At 39.9% G+C, this 24,998-nt stretch overlaps 1 protein-coding gene across 5 annotated transcripts in view; it reads right to left on the bottom strand.

Annotated features, from left to right (window-relative positions):
- Nucleotides 1-24,998, bottom strand: part of LOC121962894 (fibroblast growth factor 14-like) — a 95,598-nt gene that overhangs the window by 45,814 nt on the left and 24,786 nt on the right. For 3 of the 5 annotated variants that reach the window (XR_015775905.1, XR_015775906.1, XM_088074653.1), the window contains exons 2-3: nucleotides 8,192-8,302; nucleotides 1,336-1,439 (exon numbers count right to left, since the gene is read on the bottom strand). Coding sequence is in view for 2 of the 5 variants with exons in the window: in XM_088074653.1 (XP_087930779.1) it covers nucleotides 1,336-1,439; nucleotides 8,192-8,302 (215 nt within the window). In the remaining 3 variants the exon portion in view is untranslated. Of the gene's footprint in view, nucleotides 1-1,335; nucleotides 1,440-8,191; nucleotides 8,303-18,648; nucleotides 19,324-24,998 lie in introns of those variants that run through there. The other 2 variants (XR_015775907.1, XM_042513215.2) reach the window with 1 other exon arrangement.

Below are 24,998 nucleotides of genomic sequence, written 5' to 3'. Positions count from 1 at the left end.
TAATTCAGAGGAGGATTAGTCTGTAACTGCTCTTTCGGTGAGCGATACACTTTTCCTCATTGTGCTGCAGACGGAGCAGAGGAGGCTCCGCAGACAGACAGTCGGGTCCCTGGACACAGTGAATGTAACGGTCTGCACAGCGGCTAACTGAGGGGAGTTGTACTAAAGTCACCCTGTGGTTCTTCTGAGCAGCATAATGAGATGAGATGATGAGAATGTCGTGTTAACTGGCTAATGATCCATTTATCTCGACTGAGAACCTGTCGTCAGTGTGCAGACAGCTACACTTTGCACAGGGGCTGAAACACGAAAATTATCCTCCAATAATTTTGGTAATCGCTTCGCTTAAGCAGAAATGGGCTAGAGAAAAGCAGAAAAGAAAAAAAATCACTGGTAAGAGGTTTTCCTCGTCCTCTGTGATAGTGAACTGCATGTTGTTTAGTTTTGGATTATATATGAACTCCAAAACCTGAGACAACATCAGTTTTCTTCTGCGGCATTCAGATGCCTTTTACAAGCTACTTTACCCTTTGAAACCTGAGCAAACTGGTTAGATTTCGAAAACATGGGGGGAAAAAGGCAATGACCAAATTGGCAAAAAAATCAAATCACAAATCGCAAGAAATATGTAAAAGGTGACAAGAAAATTATTTAAAAATTAGTTTGAAAAAGAGGGGAGGATTATTAGAAAATTGTAACAATACATACTATATTTATAATTATAATAATTCTATATTCAGATTATGTTACAGGAAAAATTAAATAAAATATACAAAGTAAATACACATTTTTTAAATTTCTCCTCTCCTTTTTTCTCACTCCTTTTCTCAACTAAGTAACCATGTGTTTGACCATTTCTTTTGCTTTATGCTTTTTATTTTTAAACTTTTTTGTTTGTCTGCTTGTTTGTATAATAATTTCTCTATCTTATTTTTGACATGTTTGAAATAAATCTGATCAAAATTAAACCTTCCTAAGCTGTTTATACATCCTGTCTCCTGTGGATAGATGAAGGACTTAAAAATGACCAGAGATTTGCCAAAACCGGCTGATACTTCCATTTGTGTCTGACAAATAATTACCACAGCTTAAAACCAAACACGCGGGACCTGGATGAGCAGCACATGATTTGCAATTAAGCACCACAATTTTCAAGAAAGAAACATTAAGCCCTCAGCAGGACTGCACACAAAAAAAGACCAACAACAAGAACAACAAAAAATGCCCCTAAAAATATGTCTTGTGGACACTGTCCACCAGGAATATTCATTCTTGTGTTTGCATGCTTGTATACTATATATATCTTTGTGTGTGTGTGTGTGTGTGTGTGCTTACCGATGAGTAGAGGTGACCCTCTCCGTTCATGGCGATGTAGAGGCCAGTCTTGACTGATTGGATGGCCACGACTCTCAGACCCACAGGAATTAAGTTGAACAGAGCTGAGGACAAAAGCAGACAAACTGAGTTAAAGTGCGCGTGTGTGTGTGTGTGTGTGTGTGTGTGTGTGTGTTTCTCTTCTTGATATGTGGTGCTCTGAGAACTGACATGTCAGTTGGTTTGCTGCTCAGTTGGTTTGGTTATTTGTTGAGGTGAGGAAGGAGCTCGGCCTCCAGGGGCCACCTGCAGGGCTTTTAAACGAAGAGTTTGTAGAGGACGACGTCTGTCGAGCATTGACTGTAAATTCAGATTCAGCTTTATTGGTCATTTGTATATAACTCTATAATTTACAATAAAGGGATTCTATGTAGTAAGAAAAGAAGTCAACAATCACTACCAATCATCCAGCTCCTTTCTTGATGTTCTGCAACATAACTATTTTCAGAAGTATCTCAGTTAGATATGTTATTACACTGTCACTGATCATCATCACTGCAACCATACTGTAAAATATAAATGGCTTAATGTATGATGTTTTAGTTAAGTAGTGTGGAAATAGTCTTTCTTATTCAGTACTGATGCTCTCATCTGAGTCTAAACATGCATTTAAACAACAGAAAAGCAAAAAATTTTTGCAAACACTGAATTTACTTCCTCATTGTTTGGGGTCGGATAGTTCCCAATGCTCTATCAGTAAAAGTGTTATTAATAATTACAAATTCAACCAATTTTTCCACTTCAGATTAGAGCCTGACCGATGCAGAATATGAAACTGTTCTTGCAACATGTCAACGTACCATATTTTGACCGCAGCAATTTTTCCTTAAGATTTTAATATCAGTCTGCCGTTTCTAAGGCGCAGTCATGCTCTTGGCTCCATCGGGTCAGTGTTATTTGAAGAACGGCAGTCAGTGATGGCACAGGAACAGACAGCTGATCACACACTTATAGCCCCAGGCAGGTATTTTAAAGGACAATGCTCGTGTCACTGGTGTTTTTGTTCACTTCTTGCAACCCTTTACTGTCTTGTATCTTTTTAGATTTGCTCCACTCACCTGAGACATAAACTATTCCTGTTTTTACTAGTCATTCCAGGACTTGACTATCATCTTTTTAGTGACAGTTATGGATTGCTTTTACTGACTTTTTGAGAGAGGAAACCAAAAATGTAGTTCTGCACAACATAAGGGATAGGAGGAGTGTGTACAAGCCTGTGGAGGTTTAGCAGAAGTGCTTTACAAACATCTATCACAATAGTCCATATGTGAAAAAGTCAGATTAACATAACAAATGAGGAAATGCTCCAATTAAATAATGAGAACCTCTTGGCTCGCAAAAACTCACATTAAACAATGATGGAGGAGCTGCTACAAGGGAGCAATTACCTTTTTGTTTTTAAGTGTGAAACAACAATAATGAAGCTGGAGAATTATTTTTCCATCGTGAGACAAACTTGTAATTACCGCCTCTCTAGTGTGAAAATGGGACAAATATTAGGCTGATTATTGGCCATCATTAGCTGTGACCTTTCAAGGTTGTTGAAAATCTTCTGGACGTTTCCCTCTGAGGTCAACTGAAACCTGGACTCTCGACCTGACTGCCTCTTATCATTACAGAGTTATTGATTAGTCTGCTGACAGCATATACAGTCGAGTTGTTATGACAGAAACAAAGTCAAACTAAATCCAAGGTGAATCCTGACTCTCTCTATACATTCAGGATGTTTGTGCACATTTTACAACAGTGATAGTCAACTGACGGCTCACAGGCCAACTGTGGCGCCCTATAGGGTGCCGGTTGGACCCCAAACCATTTTTCAATAATAATAAAAAAAATAATTCACACTGCGAATTGTGTTTGTACTTTTACTATACATAAGGTGCCAGAGTGCATGAAACAGCATCAAAATAGAGCTTGTTTATAAAAAAGTGGCAGTGAAGGATCCCCTGAACCCCTAACAAAGGTCCCAGCTAAGTCTCCTAAAATCCTAGAAATTTTCCTTAAATCCTCGAAATGTCCCAAAACCCTAGAAACGTCCTAAAATCCTAAAAATGTCAGAAAATCCAAGAAATGTGCACAAATCCTAAAAACATCCTCAAATCCTGGAAATGTCCTAAAATCCTAGCAACATGTATGGGGCTGCTGTGGCTGGCCCCTGGTCTCCTATAATTTTGCAAAAGTGGCCCCCAAGTAAAGTAAGTTGAGTACTCCTGTTTTAGAATATTCAGATGTTATGTTTGAGTGCAAAAATGTTCCAGTGAATGAAGATATGTGCCAAGGTACGTGTATTAGATGTTTGCATTACCTGTTGCAGCTCTGTTAAAGCTGAAGTAAACAACAAGGTCAAACTAAATCACAGGATCAACCTGTGGAGTAAAGTGAGGACAGGTGGCCCGAGAATCTCAATTTAAAAAAATATGTTTTTCTTCCAATGCCACACAGCGCAGCATTTACAGCCTCTGCTAGTTTGCAAAGCATTTTAGGGATGTTTTCATCAATTATTGATGGTGTAATTGTCTCAGGTGTTTGCGACTCAACTCCCTTTTCAGTTGGTGGTTGCAGCCCGTGGCTCGAGTATAAAGATGTTAATTGTTTCATGTTGTGAGTCTGATGCTTCCAAAACGCTGAACTGCTGCATTTTCAGAAAACTTGGTGCTGACAGTGTGTGGGAATTCATTGCTTTCATTTGCCCGGCTTTTGAAATATCTGCCTCCGCCCTGATATACAATGGAGATCAACAGATTTTTTGTTTGTGCTGCTCAAAACATAAAAAACAAAACATTTGCAGAGCTTATCAGCAGTTTGTCTTTTCTAAAACACTCCAAGTTGAACTTGATAATCATCCGACCTCACTGTGAACCGTTTTTATTTTTTCATATTTCTTGAGTTTGATAATCTTGTCCGATAGCGCCCATATTAGCTTAAGTAACAAACCCATTCATGTGCTCAAGATGCGGTACTCTAAACAAACCTGACTCTTCATGAATCCTTTAAAGCTATACTGTGTAATTTTGAAGGCTGTTGCCCTCTGTGAAAGGATGACGGTAGATCGAATAAAGGCTGCTGTTTATCTCATTCAGCCTTTAAAGCCTCTGGAAATGTGGACTGAAATAGTAAGAACGCACATATTAGGTCAAAGTTCAGTGTCTTGTGAAGTATCTACAAAAATCTGAGTGAAAATAAATGTTCCCAACTAGAGAAAAACAGAGTGGGTCGGCCACCACAGTTCGACACACTTGGCACACTGGAGAATTGTCAGTTATGCTACCTCACCGAAAAATGCCACTATATCCTATACAGCGGACCTTTAAACTAATTATGAGTGACTGGCATAGAAACTATAGTTATGTCTGTGAACCTTGACAAATGCTATTCAGCCAATTTTTATACTTTTGTTTAATGGTCTTGTTGTGAATTCATGTTTTATAGCTGTTGGGAGAAGTTTGCCTTCAGGGCTTAAAGCCAGATAGTCCTGAAGTTTTTGAACAAAGATCATAGTTTGAGTTAAAATGAAAATATTTCTTACACAACGCGCTTTCTGCCATAAAGCCCTGAGGCTAATTCATTTCATGTGCTGTTTTGTATGTGTTAGTAGAGCCAATTTAAAGTGAACTTTATTGCACTTTTAGGATGCCTATTAACATCAGGCAAGGGACTGCTGATGAAAACTAGCTCTCCAGCTAACTTAGTCGCATATATATCTGTTTAAATGTGGACTAATGTACATTGTCCCTTTTTCATAAAGAAATTATTTTAAAAAACATAATTATGTTGTTTTTATCTTTAATGTCCAAAAACAAAAAGAGAGGGGATGGAATCTTCTTCTTTAACCAATCTCATATTGATCACAGGCCCCTGATGTGTGTCAACTGAAATCGAATTGTGTCAGACTTTGTGAAATCAGCAAATATTGTAGCTTTGTCCAAAGAATCAATATAATATTGAATCATGACGAAACTAGAGATTCACATCCCCGGTGCGCAGCATCCCTTTTAGTGTTTTTATTCTATTTTGAACTGACTTTATTGACAGTATCACCGCTGCCAGGTACAGTCTGACGAGCTGACCAATATTTCACAACAGCAGATGAGTCTCCAAGGACATTTCAAATACATATAGTTGTTATTGTGTAATTGATATACAATCAAAACACAACAGAACAATGACCTGTAACGAAGGCCGTTAAAATGGACGTGCTATTTGGGACCAACAGCCGTGCTGGTTTTCTTTCTAATCAAGGGCTGATTACACCTGGGATATCAGAGCCCTCATTAATCAAGGTTACATAGAAATGGTCTCTAACAGCCGACGTCTACAGTGTTCAGATATGAGCTGAAGAAATTTAAATGTGCGCGAGTACACCTGCAAGTAATCATCCTCCATAAATATCACTCTTCCTAAACGCGCTCATGCACAGCCTTCATTAACATAAAGATATGCACCCAGCTGATTAGCGATGGTGACGACCCTCCTTTTAAATGCTGCAGGAAATGTCACTGATGTCTCCCCTCTGCTGAACACGACTCAGCCAGAGAAAAAACAAAAAGAAAAAGACAAACAAATGGAAAAACGAAGCCTGGCAACAAGTGAGAGCTGCAGTAAATTCTGTTTGATCTACATGCCGAGCCGTGGCAGAAATTCCAAAAAATGGTGATGGGAAGACACTGGCCAGAAATTGATGTGAAGATGTTTGCCAGAAAAGAGACATCATAGTAAACAAGTGGGACATTGCTGCAACACGCAATGGTGGAGGAGAGCAACTGGCTCAGCCAATGTGGAGAGGACCAGCGAGCTGCCTGCTGTAGTGATTACTGATTAGCTTTTGATTTTCTCTCAGCACGGCAGATCAGAATATAGCGATGGCTACATTAATCAATAAGCTATCCATCTGCAGCTCCGCCCTGAGGGCAGCGTTGGGTGCAGAGGTCCAATAAACCGGCCCTTAAAAAACGAAATCCTCTGAGCAGCCACTTGTCGCTTTCAGCCCAACAGTTGGTGTGCTCTCTGAAAACACAGCCTGCCCAGCACAGCGTGAAACGTCCCCACTATGAAAACACCATCACTGTCTCATTGCTGTCTCTATGACTGCATATACTGTGACTCTCTATCAATGCCAACAACTGTCAGACATTTAGATCAATGCGCTTGAATGGCAGATGGTGTGGCCGCACAATATGTTTACAGTTTCCTTTCAAATGGAAGAACTTGACCAGACTTTAACCTTTTAACTATTTCTGTAATAACGTGCATTCATTAGATCCTCCCTGCTGTTCTCTCCTTTTCACAGCGAGAAAAAAAGTCTCTCGACCTTCAGCAAATCAGATGAGGACAAGAGACAGACATGTAATCTCTAAATAACTATTTGCCCTTGAGAGAGAGAAGAGTCGTGGCTTTTCTTTTGCAGTGATGAAATTTGTACCCTGGTGAATTAAATTGACGAGTTATTGCAGTTAATGTGTGACAGAAAGTCTGCTGCAACTCAGTTCTTACAAAATGTACTGTAAAATATTGATACACCTGATTCGGACTGCACTATTATGCCCAAAATAATAATCACAATCTTTTGGTTAATATTGACATTATGACTGTCTATCTCTATTATTCATTGACGGTGGGGACAAAATGTTTTTATTGCCGTTTCACATATAAATATACAGAGTGTTGGTTTTACTTCCATGTTGTGCCATATTCTTGCTAATGTACTAATTGCTGTGTCAATGTAAGACTGGTCCTTATTCACAGAGCATCTCATGGAAGCAAAATACAAATAAAACATAGCCCAAAACAAGGCTAACTAAAATAACTATGCTATCACAGAATGCAACTAAATGAAAACGGTTTTATTTGGATACATATATTTTGAAAAAAATAATGAGACTCAATTGATTATTTCAATCTGTCTTTGAGAGCTGGATGGATATGTATCTGCTACTTTGGAACCAGGCGATATGACAATATTTGGACGAGAAGTTGTAGCTGTGTGAGGGGTGGATCTGACTCTCAGACTGTAGGGATGCCTGGCAGACAGCCTGTCACCAAGCAGCCCTGTCCTTAAACATGTGCAAGTCTGGGCCTTAATAAAATGCAAACGGGTAAGTTATAAAAATATTCACCCTCCTGCACAGCTGAATGTGGAAACCAGGCTGTAAACATGTTTATTTCTGCTGTATAGTTGGGCATTTTAACATGGACGTCTATGGAGATTTACTTTGTTTTGGCACTTCCGCATCAGCTTCGTTTTTCAGCCTCGGAGGTTGACGCTTGACTGAGACACACTACACAGTGTGGCTGGTATGGATGTCTGGGTTGACGGACAAGGACGGGGATTCAGTGAAGCAACATTAGCAATGTTTTTCTCCTTGGCCCTCATGCATTCATTGTACTCCAAACAATGGTGTTTTTTCATTTCCTTCATTAATCATTTATTGCCAGTTTAGTTGTGTTGCTTTGCTGTGCAGACACACTCTTTGCATTTGATGTGTTCTCTCCGAAATCTGAAGCACTGTCAAACAAAGGATGATGATGGCTGATGAATGGATAATTTTTGTCTTCCGATTTGCAGCCACAACATTTAGGAAAGCTTTTTTAAGGTTACTAGTGCATGCATTGTGGTATTATAGCTCTCCCAAAGTGGAAGCTGTTTCTTAGTTCAAGATTTTTTTTGATGAGGAGTATGCATTTTAAACACCAATATCACTATTGATCATGTTCATTGAATTGTGGGAAGCCAAAAACGTGATTGTGATTAATACTTGATAACTGCAAAGCCTCACACCTGATTGTGCGTATGGTACCTATCAGTGAGTCCACTTACAGGAGTTGGTGCTGTCGTCTTTGGTCCCGTCCAGACTTCCATCCTGGCCCATCTGGAGATAGAAGCCCTGCCTGCAGAACAACCTGGTCACTATGCCCTTCAGCTGTGGTTCTACACACACACACACACACACACACAGACAGCAGGGAGAAGAAGAGTTACAAAGAACTGATCTTCAAATCATGACAGTCCTTAAATATGAACAAGCATATACAAATATAATAGGGCAAAAGTTTCATCAGCTTCAACAGACTGATTCATCCCAAAATTCATCCCTGCAAATCAATTTCTTCCAAAATCCTGCGGGGCACTTTTGAGAAACACTACAGTTTGGCATTAAAGAACAATGTGTCCACATGTGACCTGATGCATCCTGAGGGATTTCCTGCAGAGAGACTAGTCAGGCACATCCAATCCATTACAGGATTCTTGGACTAATCCTTCCTTCGTGGTCATTGTTCCACTTGAATAACACCGATAAATTATTTCTGAACCTTTGATGGTGTAGAGCAGCTTCATGACGGCTTTGTATCTCCCATATTCTGTTTACTATTTATCTATTGTCCGATATATTGGTGTGTGGGTGTGAATCCCCTTATCAAAACAGAGATAACTGTGTGCGGATGGCTAATGGTTTCTCACCAACCAAAGCAGTTTAGTTTGACTGTTTTAAAATAAACTATTTACTTTGATAATGTAGATGTGTACGTCCTTGCAGATCTAATATCACAAACACAAGAAAATCACTTGTTCTTATGCTAATTTTCTAATTCTTAGTCACTGGATGCAGTGCTCTTGGCTAATCCATATTGCTCCAATTAAACAGCAGTCACATCCGCCTCCCACTGTTTGCATCTCGGCAACAAATACGAAATGAGTAATAACAAAAGAAAATGATTACAAGTACAAGTGACAAAGGGGATGTGAAGGAGCTGAGGGACAAAGACGGACTGAGTCACAGGATAAAGACGGAACGTCAGAGACTGATAGAAAAATAAAATCTGTCTCGATCTGTATTGTGCAGGTACAGACAGGCATTTGTTCCATTCTCTCGCCATTACATCGCATGATTTTTCCACACAAACACACTCTCGCTGTTTGGTGACACTGATTATTTAATATGGCTCCTCACACACTCTTACATGTGACCACACCCATTCTCCCTCTCTAAAATATCAGTGACTTTGCCTTCGTCTGCGCAGCTAAAGCAGGGCGGGAATCCCCTTTGAACATGTGTGTGTGTGTGTGTGTGAGTGAATAAGTAAAGGTATATTCTAATGCACAGAGACAGGAAAAAAGCCAAGACTGACCCAGTTTATGAGGAGTGTGTGTGCGTGTGTGTGTTAAAAAGCGAGAGACAGGGGTGTTTTCCATCTTTGTGAAGGATCCATCTTGTGCAGCAGGGGAGATGCAGGGAAGAGGAGCTGCAACATTTGATGGCAAGGATCTCCCACCAGCACCCAAAAAGAGTGTGCCTACATGCACCTCACATAGAAGTGCAAGACTACTGGAAATCACAATATTCAGATCTAAACATATTTTAAATGTTTTTATCGCATGCAATATTTTTGTGTTTCCTTTCATGCAACTTAAAACTACTTTGGATATCCTGAGATATGTTTGAGATGTGTATCACCCTAGTCATATACAATTATTTGCATTCTGTCTCACACATAAATATCAACACAATAATTGATAATCAAATATTTGATAGCTGCTGCCCGGTACACAAATGCTCCTCCCTGCTGCTGCATTTTTCTTTCCTCTTTCCTATAAATACAGTGCAGCACAGTCTGTATTTTCATGCTTTAAGTAAACATCATTCCGACTGACAGCTGTGATATTTCTTGCTGCTTTATGATTCAAAGTTTACCTGCCCAGCACCCGTCTGTCAGAGCAGAACAGAAATCAGCACACGCTGCCCACTGCAGAGCCACTGAAATCAGTCACATTTCAATCTCCCTGTGCTTGTTTGTGTGACGCACGACCTGAGGAAGCTTCTGGAAATGTAATTTATTGTCTCTTATGTTTTTCTAGAATATGTCAGGTCTTTTATATCCCATCTGACATGTAAAATGTATAAAGCATAATGTAAAATACATTTTCTTTATCTTAAAATGTTACTGAATAATACCTGGAGGCACATGGGGAGAGTTTACCTCCCAGCCCGGCTTTGCATTTATACATCTGTCTTTCTGTTGGTTTATATCTGTCTGATATGGATGTATATAACAGCAGGTGCAGTTCGGTGGCGACATGTAATATCAGAACCCCTTTCCTGACTCGTGTTATGACTCAGCCGATGGGAATTTTCAAGTCTGTGCACGCAATTTAGTTTTCAAAAAGAGCTTGAAAAACAACATTTATATTTCGCCAAGACATGGAGAGAAAAAGGTCTGGGTTTATTATGACTTCGGACTGGACAATAAACCAAATCAAATATCAAACTCGTTTACTCAAACTTTAATAAGCAGTTTTGGGTGAAACCCAAAGGATTAAACTGAGAATAACAAAAAACATCATAACTAACCAGTAGAGCTGTACTGAATGATTTCATTTGGATATATTGTAAATATTCTTTTAATATTAGTTTTTCATATTTTTGTTATAACTTGAGTCTTTCCTATATTTCTGTCTCATGATTTTTTGCAAAACTATTATTTTCAAAGCAGCTCACGTAATTCTCATTTTCACTGACTATGTTTATGCGATGCATTAATACAATAAAGCAAATTTCTTTTATGTGAAAACCTATTTGGCAATAAACCACATTCTGATGTCATTTTTGTTTTATAGTTGAACCTTCCATTGATGTTTCTAATGAAGCCTTGAATATCTGTCATCATATTTTATGACCTCATTGCCAACAGATACAGATTAAAGCAGAATATTTTGTTTCATAAACACAACTGAAAATTACGACTTCTATGATTTTTAAATACATTTTCTCTTTTGGAATTCACAACACAAAGAGTTAGAAACAATCCCAAACAGACACCACTGGAACAATGTACCCTCATTTAACGGTTCATATGACATCTTTCGTAAATGCATTACTCTTAGTAGGTATACGTACCATGAACAGTGCTCAAGAACAGCCCAACTAGAATCTAACGCTATCAGCAACTGTGCTGAAATATTAAGATTAAACCAAATGAATAAACAACAAATGGGAGAAAAAGTATACTTGATTTAGAGTTTAAATGTCAACATTATAAATGAGGCTTCAAAACCTTCAAACTATTCAGTACGGTCATACTTATTACAGGTTTAAGCAATCAGTTCACAGTCTAGTCCTGTATCTTTAACTAGTCATACTGTAATTGATTAGTATGAACATCAGAACTGAGTCTGCAGATGAAAGGGAATATAATGCATTTATGTTTTTATCTTATGTGATATAATGGTGGATATATATGGTGGTATACATTTTTTTTATCACATTGCCCAGCCCTATTAAGAGTACAATTACAAACTGAAATGGTGTTATTGTTGGTGTTTGCATAGCCCCCTGCTGCACCAGATGAAAAATCAATACTTCTCCACAGGGGACTGCATCCACTTGGCATCAACTCATCATCTTTTTATGTGTCTATTCATCCCTCCAACATCCAGTTATCCACAACCTGACGTGGCCAGTCGTTGCCACGGTGACATTCCCACAGTAGTCAAGGTGATATTCCCACTCTTCCCAGTATCTCCACTTTCTGTCTGTTACTAGGGAAATTCCCATTCTCGCGTTGCCACGGCAACAGTCTCGTGATTCCAGACTGTTCCAGTGGAGGGGTATTCCCCCATCCACACAGACACACATACGGTGCACACACACATACGGCGCACACACAGAGCTGTATTTTCATGATAATGTGATCTGATTCAATCAGTCAGCCTGTCAGGCGGCCACGCTGATTTGACATGTCATATTGTCTGTTAATTCGCCCCAGTCTGAGTCTAAATACAGTGTTTAACACGGTATAAAATATCAACATGGGTGTCCCATACAAGCAATGCATTCAAGACCTTCTCTCTCCCTCTCTCTCTTTCTCTCTCTCTATCTCTTTTTCACACATCTCACTAAACAACAGCACCCAAGTGAAAAATTCACAAGCAGCAACTGAATGCAGCCATTTCATCCTCATTTACATCGGAGTGATTAGTGATTAGAGAAACACTTAGGCTGCTGAAAAGGCTGGGCTCCTTGTTAAAATACAGAACATTCAGATCTGGTTCAGCTACAGTAAATGTACTTCAACTCTAACATGGCAGCAATGACGCAGTCTGTTCAAAACCTACACCAATAAATAATAAAAGTCCTTAACCTAAATCTGTGCTAATGAAACATTATATTCAGGTTACGTTGAGGTTTTTGCAGCCTCAACAGGAATACAATTCTGAGGGAAACACTGAAACGATTCTCCTTACCTTCTTATTATAATGCATTGATTGATAGCAAGGGAACACCCTGTGCAGACAGTTAGTCCATCACAGTGAAAACATATAGACAAACGGAGGTGACAGTGTTAACCACAGAGCTACGTACTGAGCAATTATTAAGTCAAAGTTCGACTGGGGTATCTGTATAAGGGGCCAGAAGCATGAACCTCTGCATAGACTCGCAGCTGAAACTTTGTGAATGCACAGAGGCAGAAATATGCATATTTTTGTCAGATTTATAAAACTGTGTGTACGTCTGTTTCTGTTTTATAAATCTCAATCATTGTGGCACTCGGTGCACAGACACAAGCCCACACCTGTCAGTGAGAAATACAGTAAAGAAAGAGCAATTTCAACGACTGTGTTGCATCAACAAGTTTCTCCGATGGTGCCGGAGCAGCCGTCACTGCACACCGCTGCGGATATTTGTAGCATCTGTACCACTAATTCATCACGTGTCTGCAAATCATTGTTGCGGTGCAATCTCGATCATCATCATCATTAAAGTTCAGAAGGACAGTCAATGACTCATTCATCGCACTCATGTGGAAACTGACTTACCAAAATGCTCCCAATGATAAAATTAAACGGTCACTAACACTGAGATGAATTTAATAAAATATGATGCTGATATGTAGCCTATCACTCATAAATAATTTAATATTAACTTAAGAAATGCACCTTTATTAACATTTTACAGCACACAGTGTGAGCTGGGGAAAAAAAGTAAAAACCTTGAAACATTGTTTTCTGTATCATATATTATTTGCACCTGTCTCAGCTAAAACTGTGTGAACGTACGCCTGCTCTGAAGAATGTGTGAAGTGCACGTATTCTCACCACACATTCCTCCTTTATAAATACCAGTTAATGTTTAAGAAAAGGCAAACACGTTGTTTTTGCGTGTACACATCGTTTATGTATCTGGCCCCAGGTGCAGGAAAACGCACAACTGGCTCCGGAGCAGCAACTCGTCTTTTATGTCCTCCCGCTTCACTAAACTCCTCATCTCCGCAGTGAATCCCTATTTTGGCATATCCTTAATCTCATCCTCTCGGTCACTACGCAGAGTTCATGACCACGGTGAGGGCGGGACACAACATCAATAAATTGGAAAATCAAGAGCTTTGTGGTTCAGCTCCCTCTTCAGCCGCAGCACTAAATCTCATGCTCCTTGTTAGCGTCACATGAAGATACGGCGCAGTGATACTTAACCTCCACAACACCCCTCCCAACGCCACAACCTTCCTGGAACTGTTATTGTGGTTTAGGGGTTTGCATGCCTCAATGAGCGTTAAGAAATGTCTGAGAGCTCCTTTTAGGGACATCTGTGGCAAAGTGGGCTCAGGTAACAGGCTACAACATTTGGAGGCAAGAAATATCAGGGTCTGTGGCAGGGCTGAGAGGCAGTTACGGAGCAGGGAAAGAGCAGACCGATCATGACGCAAGAAATGAAATGGCTATTTAACCCTTTGATCCCTGAGAAAGTTGGTGTGATTTCTTTTAATATAAGGAAAAAGGCAACCAGTAGCTTGATAATTAAATGATTTGGACTATTTAGACTACTAACTATTTTTTAAAAGCTAGGCAAAATTTGTATCTATAAATAATAACATATCTAAAATTATTTTCATGTTACAAAATCATTATTTTTAAGCACTTTTTCCACGCAATTTCCTTTCTTCTCTTTCTCGTTTTTTTTCTACTAATTGTCAGGTTTTTTCAACTGTCATTTTAATTAAGGTAATTTTCTTGTTTTTTTATGCTTTCTCTTTCATAATTTCCTTTTTTTTTTTTTTTTTACTAATTTTCAGATAATTTTCTTGTTTTTAAAACTTTCACTTTCATGATTTTTCACTAACATTCAGGTACTTTTCTTGTTTCTTTTTCATAATTTCCCACTAGTTTTCAGGTAATATTCTTATACTTTTTTACTAATTTCTTGCCAATTTTGATTCATTTTTTCTTCTGTTGCTCATTGCCCTCTTTCTATGTTTTAGAAAGATTTTTTTCTTAGGTTTAAAAGGGTTTACTAAAAAAAGTTGTTTGAATACATTGTCTCAAGCTATTGGAAACTGTGATTTAATAGATTAACCTTAAAAAGGATATTGACATTTTAATCAGTCATGAAAATAATCAGTTATTGCAACCCCATATACACACACTCCTCCTTTTAACTGCAATCTTTTCTTGTTTTCTCTTTCCAATGAAAACGACCAAGTCTGTACTTTCGTGCATCGAGTAAACATCATTCCGACTGACAGCTGTGATATTTCTTGCAGCTTTATGATTCAAAGTTTACCTGCCCAGCACCCGTCTGTCAGAGCATAACAGAAATCAACACGCTGCCCACTGCAGAGCCACTGAAATCAGTCACATTTCAATCTCCCTGTGCTTGTTTGTGTGACGCATGACTAGAAAAAGCTGCTAGATATGTGATTTAATGTCTTCTCTCTTTTTTCTCGAACATGTCCTGTCCTTTATGTCTAATCTATGACGTGTTAAATTAAAAAATGTAACATAAAATGCGGCCAAATTAGACCTAGAGACACAGCAGACATCTGTCTTTCTACTGGCTTATAACCCTGTCTGATATGGATATATTACAGGTGCATATCGGTGGCGGCACGTAATATCAAAATACCTTTCCTGTCTGCTGTTGTGACTCATTTGATGGGATTTTTTTTTTCAAAACTGCATGATTTATTTTTTGATTGAGGCTACGAAAGCCAATATGTTGTGGCAGTGATTATCTTTCAATTTAGCGGGGAACTCTCTTCCGTCATGTCTCAATCAAATCCTCCACTCAAAGTCAGACTGATGACGTAGTTTTAGGTGGAGCAGCGGCTCTTAAATGAGGCTAATTTTGCTGCAGGATCTAAATACTGTTGAGTAAAAATCCTCCCACACTGGTGCTGTGAACTCTCCGCACAGACGTCTAATTACTAACAATAAAAACGCACTGAGACAAGCTGTGGACAAGAAGGAACCTCTGTCATATAAAAAGTAGACCGATATCACATTTTTAATAAAAGACAATTTTGGCTCCATGTCAGTCTAACTCGAGCTGCTAAAAGCATGTAAATTTGAGCTGTATTGAATCGCATCTTTGATCAAGTAATGAAGGCTGCAGATCATTTTGGGTCAGTCTCTCCTTCACAAAACCTCTGGAAGACAGTAGGGGATGTTGGCAAATCTCTCTCTCTCTCTCTCTCTCTCTCAGACACACACACACACACGCACACACAAATGTCGTTGCCAAGCTTTCACCAGCAGCTCTCACAGCTGGGAACACAGAGGCTGAAGGAGGGAGAGGAGGAGGTAGGGAAGAAGGGAAGAAAGTAAAAGAGGGAGGAAAAAAGTAAAATGAAGGTGGACAGACGGCTGAAAAGAGGTATATGTGGAGGAGGAAGGTGGATGGGAGGTGAGGGGGAGGGAGAAAGGTGACAAGAAAGGAACAGGAGAAGACAGAGGGACAAATACATGGAGGAACCAAAGGAAAGACATGAGAAGAGGAGGAGACAAAAAAGGAGGATAGAATAGAAAAAACACAAAATGAAGCTGGATAAAGGGATGAAAAGATCTAAGGTAGGATTGGGGTGGAGAGGAGGAGGGGAGATGAAGAGTAGAGAAGAGGAGGGAAGGAATGAGAGGTGAGGAAAAGGGAAGAGAAGGGAGAAAAAGGGGTGATACACAAGAGGAGAGAGGGCAAAGGACAGGAGAGGAGGAGAGGAGAGGAGAGGAGAGGAGACTGTTGCCATTTATTCTTGCAGAGAGGAAAGAAGGGAGCAAGGAAGTAGGGGGGATAAAAAGATCTACGGTAGGGAGGGAGGACTGGATGATATAAAAAGGGTGATAGGAAAAAGGGTCAATAGGGGGTGAGTGGGAGAGCAGGAGGAGGGATGAGGAATGACAAAAGGGGAAAAAAGGACGAAACTGGAGGAATGGAAATGCAGAGGAACAAAGGACGTGGCAAAAAATGGGAGGGTGACAAGGAGAGAGAAGAGGAATCTGCCCTTTCCTCCTGAAGGAGGTGAAAAGTAGAATAAAGCTGTATGAAAAGATCTGACGTAGGGAGAAAGGTGACAAAAAAGGGAGGACGAGATGAAGAGGAGAGGCTGTTGCTGAAAGGGGAAAGCACCAAAAGGGAGGGGCAGTACGTTAAAAGCAACACAAAAGAGCGAAAAGTGGCAGGAAGTAGGGGTGTGCCATATCTTATCATTCTCGCTAATACTGGTATAATTTTCAAGATGATAAGAACATTTTTCAAAAATGTCAATACTTTGGCTTGTTGACATAATGAAGTCATATTGTACCGTACCGCAACAACAAACATCAGCAAAATTGCTGGCGGCTCCACTGAGGAAGAATTCATTTCCAGTCAGAGGAGAAATGGCACAGCCTAAAGGTACCAGTGGAAGTAAATAACTCAATCACTCACAAAGCTATAACACCAAACTCATTTTGCTACAATTACACGTTATTGTCATAAAAAATAAAATATTTTTTGTATTTTGTCATATCATCCAGAATATCATAATCGCAAGAATGCCCTGAAATATCATGATATTCTTTGAGGCTGTATCGCTCACTTTAGGGATGCCAGATAACATCGGCACATCATCGATTTTGGCATATTGGCTTTAAAATTACATATCTGATGAGGCCAGTGTTTCTAAATTTCACACAATGAATGAATAGCACATTGTATTTTATTTTTCCATTTGCTGGTGGGCCATCACAATAAGAGTATGCATCATATAATGTTAATCCTATAACTTAATGATTACTAAAATTTGGTGGGGAAAAAAGTGGATATATTGATATCAGTACTGGTTATCGGCGAAAAGAGTTGCCGTATATTGGCATATTGGCAAGAAAAATCCAATATCGTGCATCCTTAGCCCACCTCTTGCAGGAAGACAAAATGAAAGAAAAAAAATCCAGGAGAACTGAAGTGAGAGGTAACAAAAAGAAAAATGCAGGTAAGAGATGAAGGAGCTGGAACGTGGCTCTCAGATCCCTGTATGTTCCCCTCACACACCAGACCAAACTGGAGGAAACAATCCCCATTAACGCGACTCCTCCTGTTTGTCTCTCCTCTATCTGTTTCTCTGCCCCTCCTCTCATTTCCTGCCTCCTTCTCTCCTCCCTTCATCCATCCCTCCCTTCATACACCGGCACCTGCTGGTTTCTCACACAATCAATTGATTACAACACCACTTATCGCCTCGGCTATATTGAACGCTCACCATAGCACACAATCACAGCATTAATCTGCATTCAGCACCATAACCAATCAATTTTCTGTGCAATGATGGCAAGATCAGCCCCGTGATTGAACAATAAATGGGATCTGATACTGATTTTTTTTTTACTTTTTGACCTCCATATGAACAAAAACCTGTCTCTGTTTTTCATTCCAAGAGACAGAACAGAATCCCACGGAGCAAAGTGTGATTTCAAAATAAGAGAGAGGTCTTAGTTTTGTTCCTGTGCTTTTGTCTGACATTCTGCTGGTGTTAAGGGAAAGTCTGTTGGTGGTGACAGGGCTTTCTGAATTATGGGCTGAAAATGAGAGAGCGAGGTAGAGATGCACAGAGAGACGGACAGAGAGAGAGAGACTAGACAGACTAATCTGTGGCTTCAATAATGGATGTACCTGGAAACTACTGAACCATAGGGCACTACAAGACATGACAGTGTGTGTGTGTGTGTGTGTGTGTGTGTCACCACAGAGGAGAGAGGGGGGAACAGAGAGAAAGAGGGGCGAGTCTGTCATTCTGTGTTTGTGCATGATTCGGGTGTGTGCGCGTGTATGAGCGCGCGCCAGTGTGCACCAGCCGTGGCGTGCATGTGTGAAGGTGGTTATGTATGAGTGTGGCCGCGCGTAAAAGTGTATAATTTCTGAACATGTGTGTATGCGTAGCAGCGCGCGCGCGCATCTGCATATCAATATATTTGCGATTGCCTGTGTTCATGCATGTGCGTCCGACGCCCCCCCCAATTCCCCCCATGCACACCTTGTCTCCGTAGCCTCCTCTTCTTCAAGCCAAATATCCGGACTTTGGAGAAGATGTCGACCAGGTTACCGTTGCACAGCCCCTGCTTCTTACCGGGGCTCTTCCGCCGCCGGTGAGTAGTCGGTCGGTGGGCGTGTTGCTCTCTCGCCTGTCGCTTCTGCCGGATTAAACCGCTGGCGATGGCCGCTGCCATGTCTCCGCCGAAACAGCCGACACAAAACCAGCCCCGTCTCCGTCCGTCTCTCCAGTCTCTTCAGTTGTGTCCACCGGAGGGGACGGAGCGCAGACAAAACCAGACGCAAACCTCCAGTCTCCGCTTTACCGGCTATACCGACCCCATACTTGAGCCATAAAAGTCCGAGATAAACACTTGACGTTACAGCATATTTTCTGTTGTCGTTATTCCCTGGGCCATTGATTTGAAACGTTTACCTGTCCGTCACGTTTCACCGGTCCGTCTGTCAGTCAGATAACAGCAGCTGTCACTGAACCTCCAACCGATAGCCTATTACCGGAGCCCGTTTGTCAGTTTGTGTTCCCATGGTCAACAGGCGACACAAACAAACAAGGAGAAAAAGGAGAATAATGCCTCAGAGAGCTGTTCTGTCCTCTCCTCTGAAAAACGTCCGTTTGTATTCCTCTGACAGAAGCGCGAGGCGCGCGTACTGCTGCCGCGAGCCGCTCCAGCTGCGTAAAACCAGCGAGAGTTACCCAGAGCATCACCGGAAATTGGGCGGTTTGCCTTTCAAAGCGAAAGCCTCGTTGGATTTGGGTTTTTCTAATTGATTACATTAACGAGTCATTGTATAGACAAAACATTTAACTTTTAACAGGATGATAATTTACTGTATTCTTATCTGCTATTGCACTGTTATATTCTGTCTTTTTGCTACTTGTTGCTGCCATCAAGTGGTCATTTTTTATCCAGTCTAAATAATCCCAGAAAGTAAAATCTTACTAGACACATAATTATCAGCTTTAGACTCAAGAAAAATTAACAAGATATACTCCACACATTTGCTAAAGGCCTACCTTTAAAAAACAGCCACCAACTACAATATTTTGGCTATATTATTTACTTTTAAAGATCATTAACATTGGCTGCTACATGTCCCTTTTTGCCAGTTGGCTTGATTTCCTTGAAAAAAACATGGGGAGAAAGCAATGAGCAACAAAAGAATAAATAACCAAAAAATTAGCAAGAATTAGTAAACAAACAAAAAAAAAGTACAAGGAAACTGCTGGAAAATTAGTAAATAAAATTTTTAAAAAAACAGGGCAAAGAAAACTTTAAACAATGTTTAAAAAATCAAATATGCCTGTAACATCATTTCAAATCTGTAATAATAACAATTATCAGCATAGTTTTTCTATTATTCCATGCCATTTCTTTTTGCCATGGACATCTTTCTCTTGCTAATTTAAAAATTAAATTTCTAAATCTACTAATTTCTCACAATTTGTGTAACATTTCTTCCCAAGTTGCTCTTTGCCTTTCCTCCCATGTTTCTGTGAAAAAAACTGCACCAATGTGTTCAGAGTTTGAAGGTTTAAATACTTATAAAAGCTGAATGAAAGCGCAAGAAAGGAGATGCTCCAGGTATCAAAGGATTAATGAAAACTTAGTAATAATTTCAGTTCTCATTTGTAATATATGCTTTCATTTAACATTGATCTTAAGTTTCATGTTATAGACTAATCTCAAATAACCTGCAGGTGATATTACAAGAAAAACATTAATAATGTTTACTTAGAAATATGTTTCAAAGCTCACTGTACCACTTGCAGTTAATTATGACTTTGAAAGTAACGACCGGATGTCTTCGTGTTTCTTGTTCACGGTGACTTGACGTTGTGAGCGCTCACTGGTAACACACCGTCGCTGGAGCCACGCGCCGAGCGAGCAGGCACACACGCGCTCCCAAAAACAACCTGTCATCCTCATTACGGGCCAGTGAAGGGGTGTGCGCGGGGTGTGGGGGCGACGTCACCGGCGGATGGTCGGCTGGAACCGGCAGCCGGTGACCGGGTGGGGTTCAAGACGAGACGTGGCACATCTGCCTTATTACAGCGCACATGACCACATATGAAGACATCTGTCACCACCATCATACTCATTATGTTTAACTAAGACATAAGTGCAGAATGTCACTCATATGTTTAACCATTTGAAACCTGGAGCAGCATCACTTCTCTTGGGCTGATTTCTGACGCCTTTCCCAGATAATTAAAGCTTTAAACCTCAAGCAAATTGGTGCCTTTTCTTTTAGAAATACTAGTGAAAAGAGCAATGAGCATCTTGGTGTGAAAAGTTTCACAAATTGCAAGAAATTAGTAGCTTTAGAAAAATATTTCTAAGAAGCTAGGAAAAAAAGTCTATGGAAAAACGAAAAAAGCTAAGTAAAAACTACATTTATAATTGTCATAATTACATAATTTAAAATTATGTACAGAATTATATTTTTAAAACATTTTTTCCAGGTCATTTCTTTTTTGTTGCTGTGTTTTGTGTTTTGTCTTGTTTTTTTTGTTTTTTTTAACTTTTTTTGTGCTGCATGTTTTTTTTTCCAGGTAAATTTCTTTTCACTAATTTCTTGCTAATTTTGGGGTCCTTTCATCTTTCATTGTTTATTGCCTTCTTCCCATGTTTTTAAGAAGAAATCTAGTTTATTTGCTCAGGTTTCAAGGAGATTATGCAGACAATGAAACCTGCTCCACTCATCACCTCCTCCCATACATCCCTACTGTCTTTATGCATGACGGGCTTTCTGACTGACTGGTTTAAAATATGCACGAGGTGGGCCAGATTGACAGGCTGATAAAGTGGAGGGCTACCTGTCTCACATGTGATGTTGTCTCCCATACACATGCCTATATCTTACAAAGACTACTGTAAGGTAATACTACAGGACTACAGGAGTACTCATTTCCGCTCTTACCTAACAGTATGTGGGGGCAGTGTCAGGTGTAGCACTGTATTGAGTTGGTTTAACAACCAGTTTTAAATAAGTCGGGTTATTAAATTAAAGGAGACTGTATTGTATAGCCAGACAAAGTCAAACAAAGTATTAATATATCTGAAAACTTATGTTCCAATTGAAGTTTTGCCTAAATTTCACAAGCCAGCACGAATTTGTCTTTTGTCCAGTGCAGCATGTAGGTCAGCCATCCCTCCAGAATAAAGAGCTGGGCAGGGACCCAGCTGGACACAAAGAACGCTGAAATGAATTTTCCCTTTCTTCTGGGGAAAGTCATATCAAAGAAAATCCCCCAAAAAACCTTTTCCAATCTATCTGTTCTTATAATGAATAATGGACAGTGGAGGTTGGCCGGGTGGTTTTTTGAAGGCAGGGTGGAACCCCCCCTTGATAGGCATGAAATTTACTTATACTATTTCCAGTGGGTGAACAATTTCCATCACTGTCAATTCCAAATGTCAGCTTTGCATAAAAGATATCACACTGTCTTAACAGGCTGATTGCTATTCAATATGCTGATCGTAATCATTTTCCCCAGGGGATGAAGTCTTTCAATCACGGTATAGATTGTATCTATATTACAACCATAATGATTGTATGTTAGCCTTGGAGATCACAGATTAAGACTGAAGTGTAGATACATTTAAAAAGGCCAACAAGAAGAGTAAGTATATTACAATAAAGTGAGTACTAATAATGCAAGCAGTATTTACAGCCTGGAATTTCTGCATTTTATTGTACTTTTCTATTAATAATTGGTTTCAAAACCATTCTGAATACATGAAAGTCCTTTTCTTTCTTAAGAGTTTTTTTTGTCTATCTTGTTGTGGGGATCCAAAAAGGACTTAAGTGCAATGGGTGAAGCATATGCGATTAAAAAATAATCGGATGTGGCTTTGGGGCTTCTTGACGTCAGAGGCAGGTCAGGGCACTTTAACCAACGTATTTCAGCACCACGGACAGCGAACAACCTCTTTCAGACACTGTCTATCTCCATCTCTGTATGTGTGTGTGTGAGTGCTATTCATAGACACACACACACACACATCCACACACAAACACACACACACACACACACAAACACACACACTGACACAGACGGACTTTTCTCTGAGGTATCTCAGAAGTATAATATATGTCTTTCTTCATAACCACTAGGTGGCACCAGAGCGTCTCTGTGAACATCAGCCCCAACAACAGGAGCTCACTGATAAGAGTATTAATAGTGGTAGCTCATCAATAACACAGTGGCAGCTCACTGTGTGTGGTACACAATGATCAGTAGCAGTGTGGCACTCCCGCACAGACAAGATAAAAGCATGAATGATTGAAACACCTGCTCATTTAAACGCTATAATAACCTAATGGAGCTCTGAATGCAGATTATCGTATTTTGTAAATTGAAAATATGTTTGTTCACTACCTTGTTTTATTATTATTATTTTATCCTGAAATACTTTGCTAAGCGTGATCCCATTATGGCCTAGATTCATAGTTTCATAGACACAGCAACAGCAGCAGTCTGTCATTCTGGATTTGCATCTTTTGTGCCATTTCAGCAAGTAAATCAAAAATCTTCGACAGGATCTCAGGTTTTCCTTCTTTTATCTTTGATACTGCTGACACACTACTATTTCGATACAGGAGGAACCACTGCTTTGTCCTTGCTTGTCTCTCTGTCAGACAGCAGAAAAGAGAGAACAAAAAAAGATGTGTGTACGTGTGTGAGTGAGGAGGGGGTGTGTACGCTGTTTTATCCAGGTCAGTCCAAGAGAAGGAGTTATGAATAAATCAAAGCTTCATTTACATTAAAATTCATCCCTTCTGCGGCTTTTTATAACATCGGAGGAAGGCGGGACACGGCTCTTAAACTTCAAACGGAAAATTCTTCGCACCGCATCTCTCTTCCACCATCCATTCACTCTAAAAAAAAAAAAAAACTCTGCCCACCCCAAATGTTTCTGTCTCACGGTATGCGGTTTGCAAGAGAACACACATGGATAAACACACACAAACGGGCACATAAACTGAAATATGCAATAGTGTACATAAATAAAAAAGAATATGCTTTTAATACCAGAGCTCCCTCTTGAGAGAACACACATAGATACACAATCCTATTCTTTTCTATTCTATTTGAAGCTTTTCTACATGTCTATGTGTCAACACAATTTTCCTCTGGGTCTGCACAGAGGCAGCAGTGCCCTCTAAAGGCAGTCAAAGAAAACAGCATTTATCCACCTCCCCTTTCTCCTAAATCCTCTGCTTTGACACAGCTTACACTTGACTGCGTTTTTGTTTTATACACTCCTCACTTTGTACCTCATTAGATATCACTGCTCTGTAACTTTCCTCAGTCTTCAAGATGCTTTCAGCGGGGCCAGACAGATCACTATCACAACAAGCAATTATTCCACTCATTTATTTAGTTTTAATAGAGATTCCTGGTTGTTAGTTTGTCGTATAATTTACTAATAATCAGTAACAGTTACATTACCAAGCGTGATGGTGAAAATAATACTTAAAAACTGTAATGCTCATTTGCGGGCCCCTTGTGGCTGCTTGACTGAATTGATTGACAGCGCTGAGCTGCTCAGTTCACTTTGTCTGCCACAGAATTTACAGCCACATGGTTCAAACATTATCCCTCTATTGAAGAGGCGTTCCTAGTGGTGCCATTGTAAATATACATTAGAAGGCGCCTGCTACACCGACTAGTATGTTCAGAGTGCCATTGTCAGATATTAAAAGACAAGATAGGTACCAAGCTGCAAATCAATGCAGACCACTGTTTGAGACCAACAAACACCATTCCTGCGTTTTCAGCAGTGTTCATGAAACTATATTATAATTGTTATTACAGATTCACAAAGATGCTGTTTTTTTAGCTACATATTTTGGTGTTTATGGCAGCATTTATGCCCCCAAAACATGGTTGTTTTTTAGCAACACAATGCAGCAATTCCACAGCGTTTATGCTTCTAAATATGGTTGTTTTAGCAACATATAGTGCGGTTTCCAGCAGCATTTATGTCCCCAAATGTGTAAGGCGTTTTTAGCGACACATTGCTGCGTTTCCAGGAGCGTTTAAGCCCCCAAATGTGGGTTTGTTTTAGCAACACATCCTGGCATTTTCAGTGATGTTTATGCCACAGATTGTGGGTGTTTTAATGACACATCTCAGCCTTTCCATAGGTATTTCTGCCCCTAAACGTGGGTGTTTATTAGCAACACATTGCAGCGTTTCCAGAAGTGTTTGTGCCCCCAAACATTGGTGGGTTTTTAGCAAGTTGTCACTCCATTTCCAGCAACATTTCTTCCCCCAAACGTGGGTGTTTTTAAGTGAACTGTCTCTGCTTTTTCTGCAGTGTT

The sequence above is a fragment of the Plectropomus leopardus genome, chromosome 24 (genome assembly GCF_026936395.1).
Source record: "Plectropomus leopardus strain MGB_pleo_1.0 chromosome 24, ASM2693639v1, whole genome shotgun sequence".
NCBI classification, from domain to species: Eukaryota; Metazoa; Chordata; class Actinopteri; order Perciformes; family Serranidae; genus Plectropomus; species Plectropomus leopardus.
This window is presented reverse-complemented; position numbering and strand designations above follow the sequence as displayed.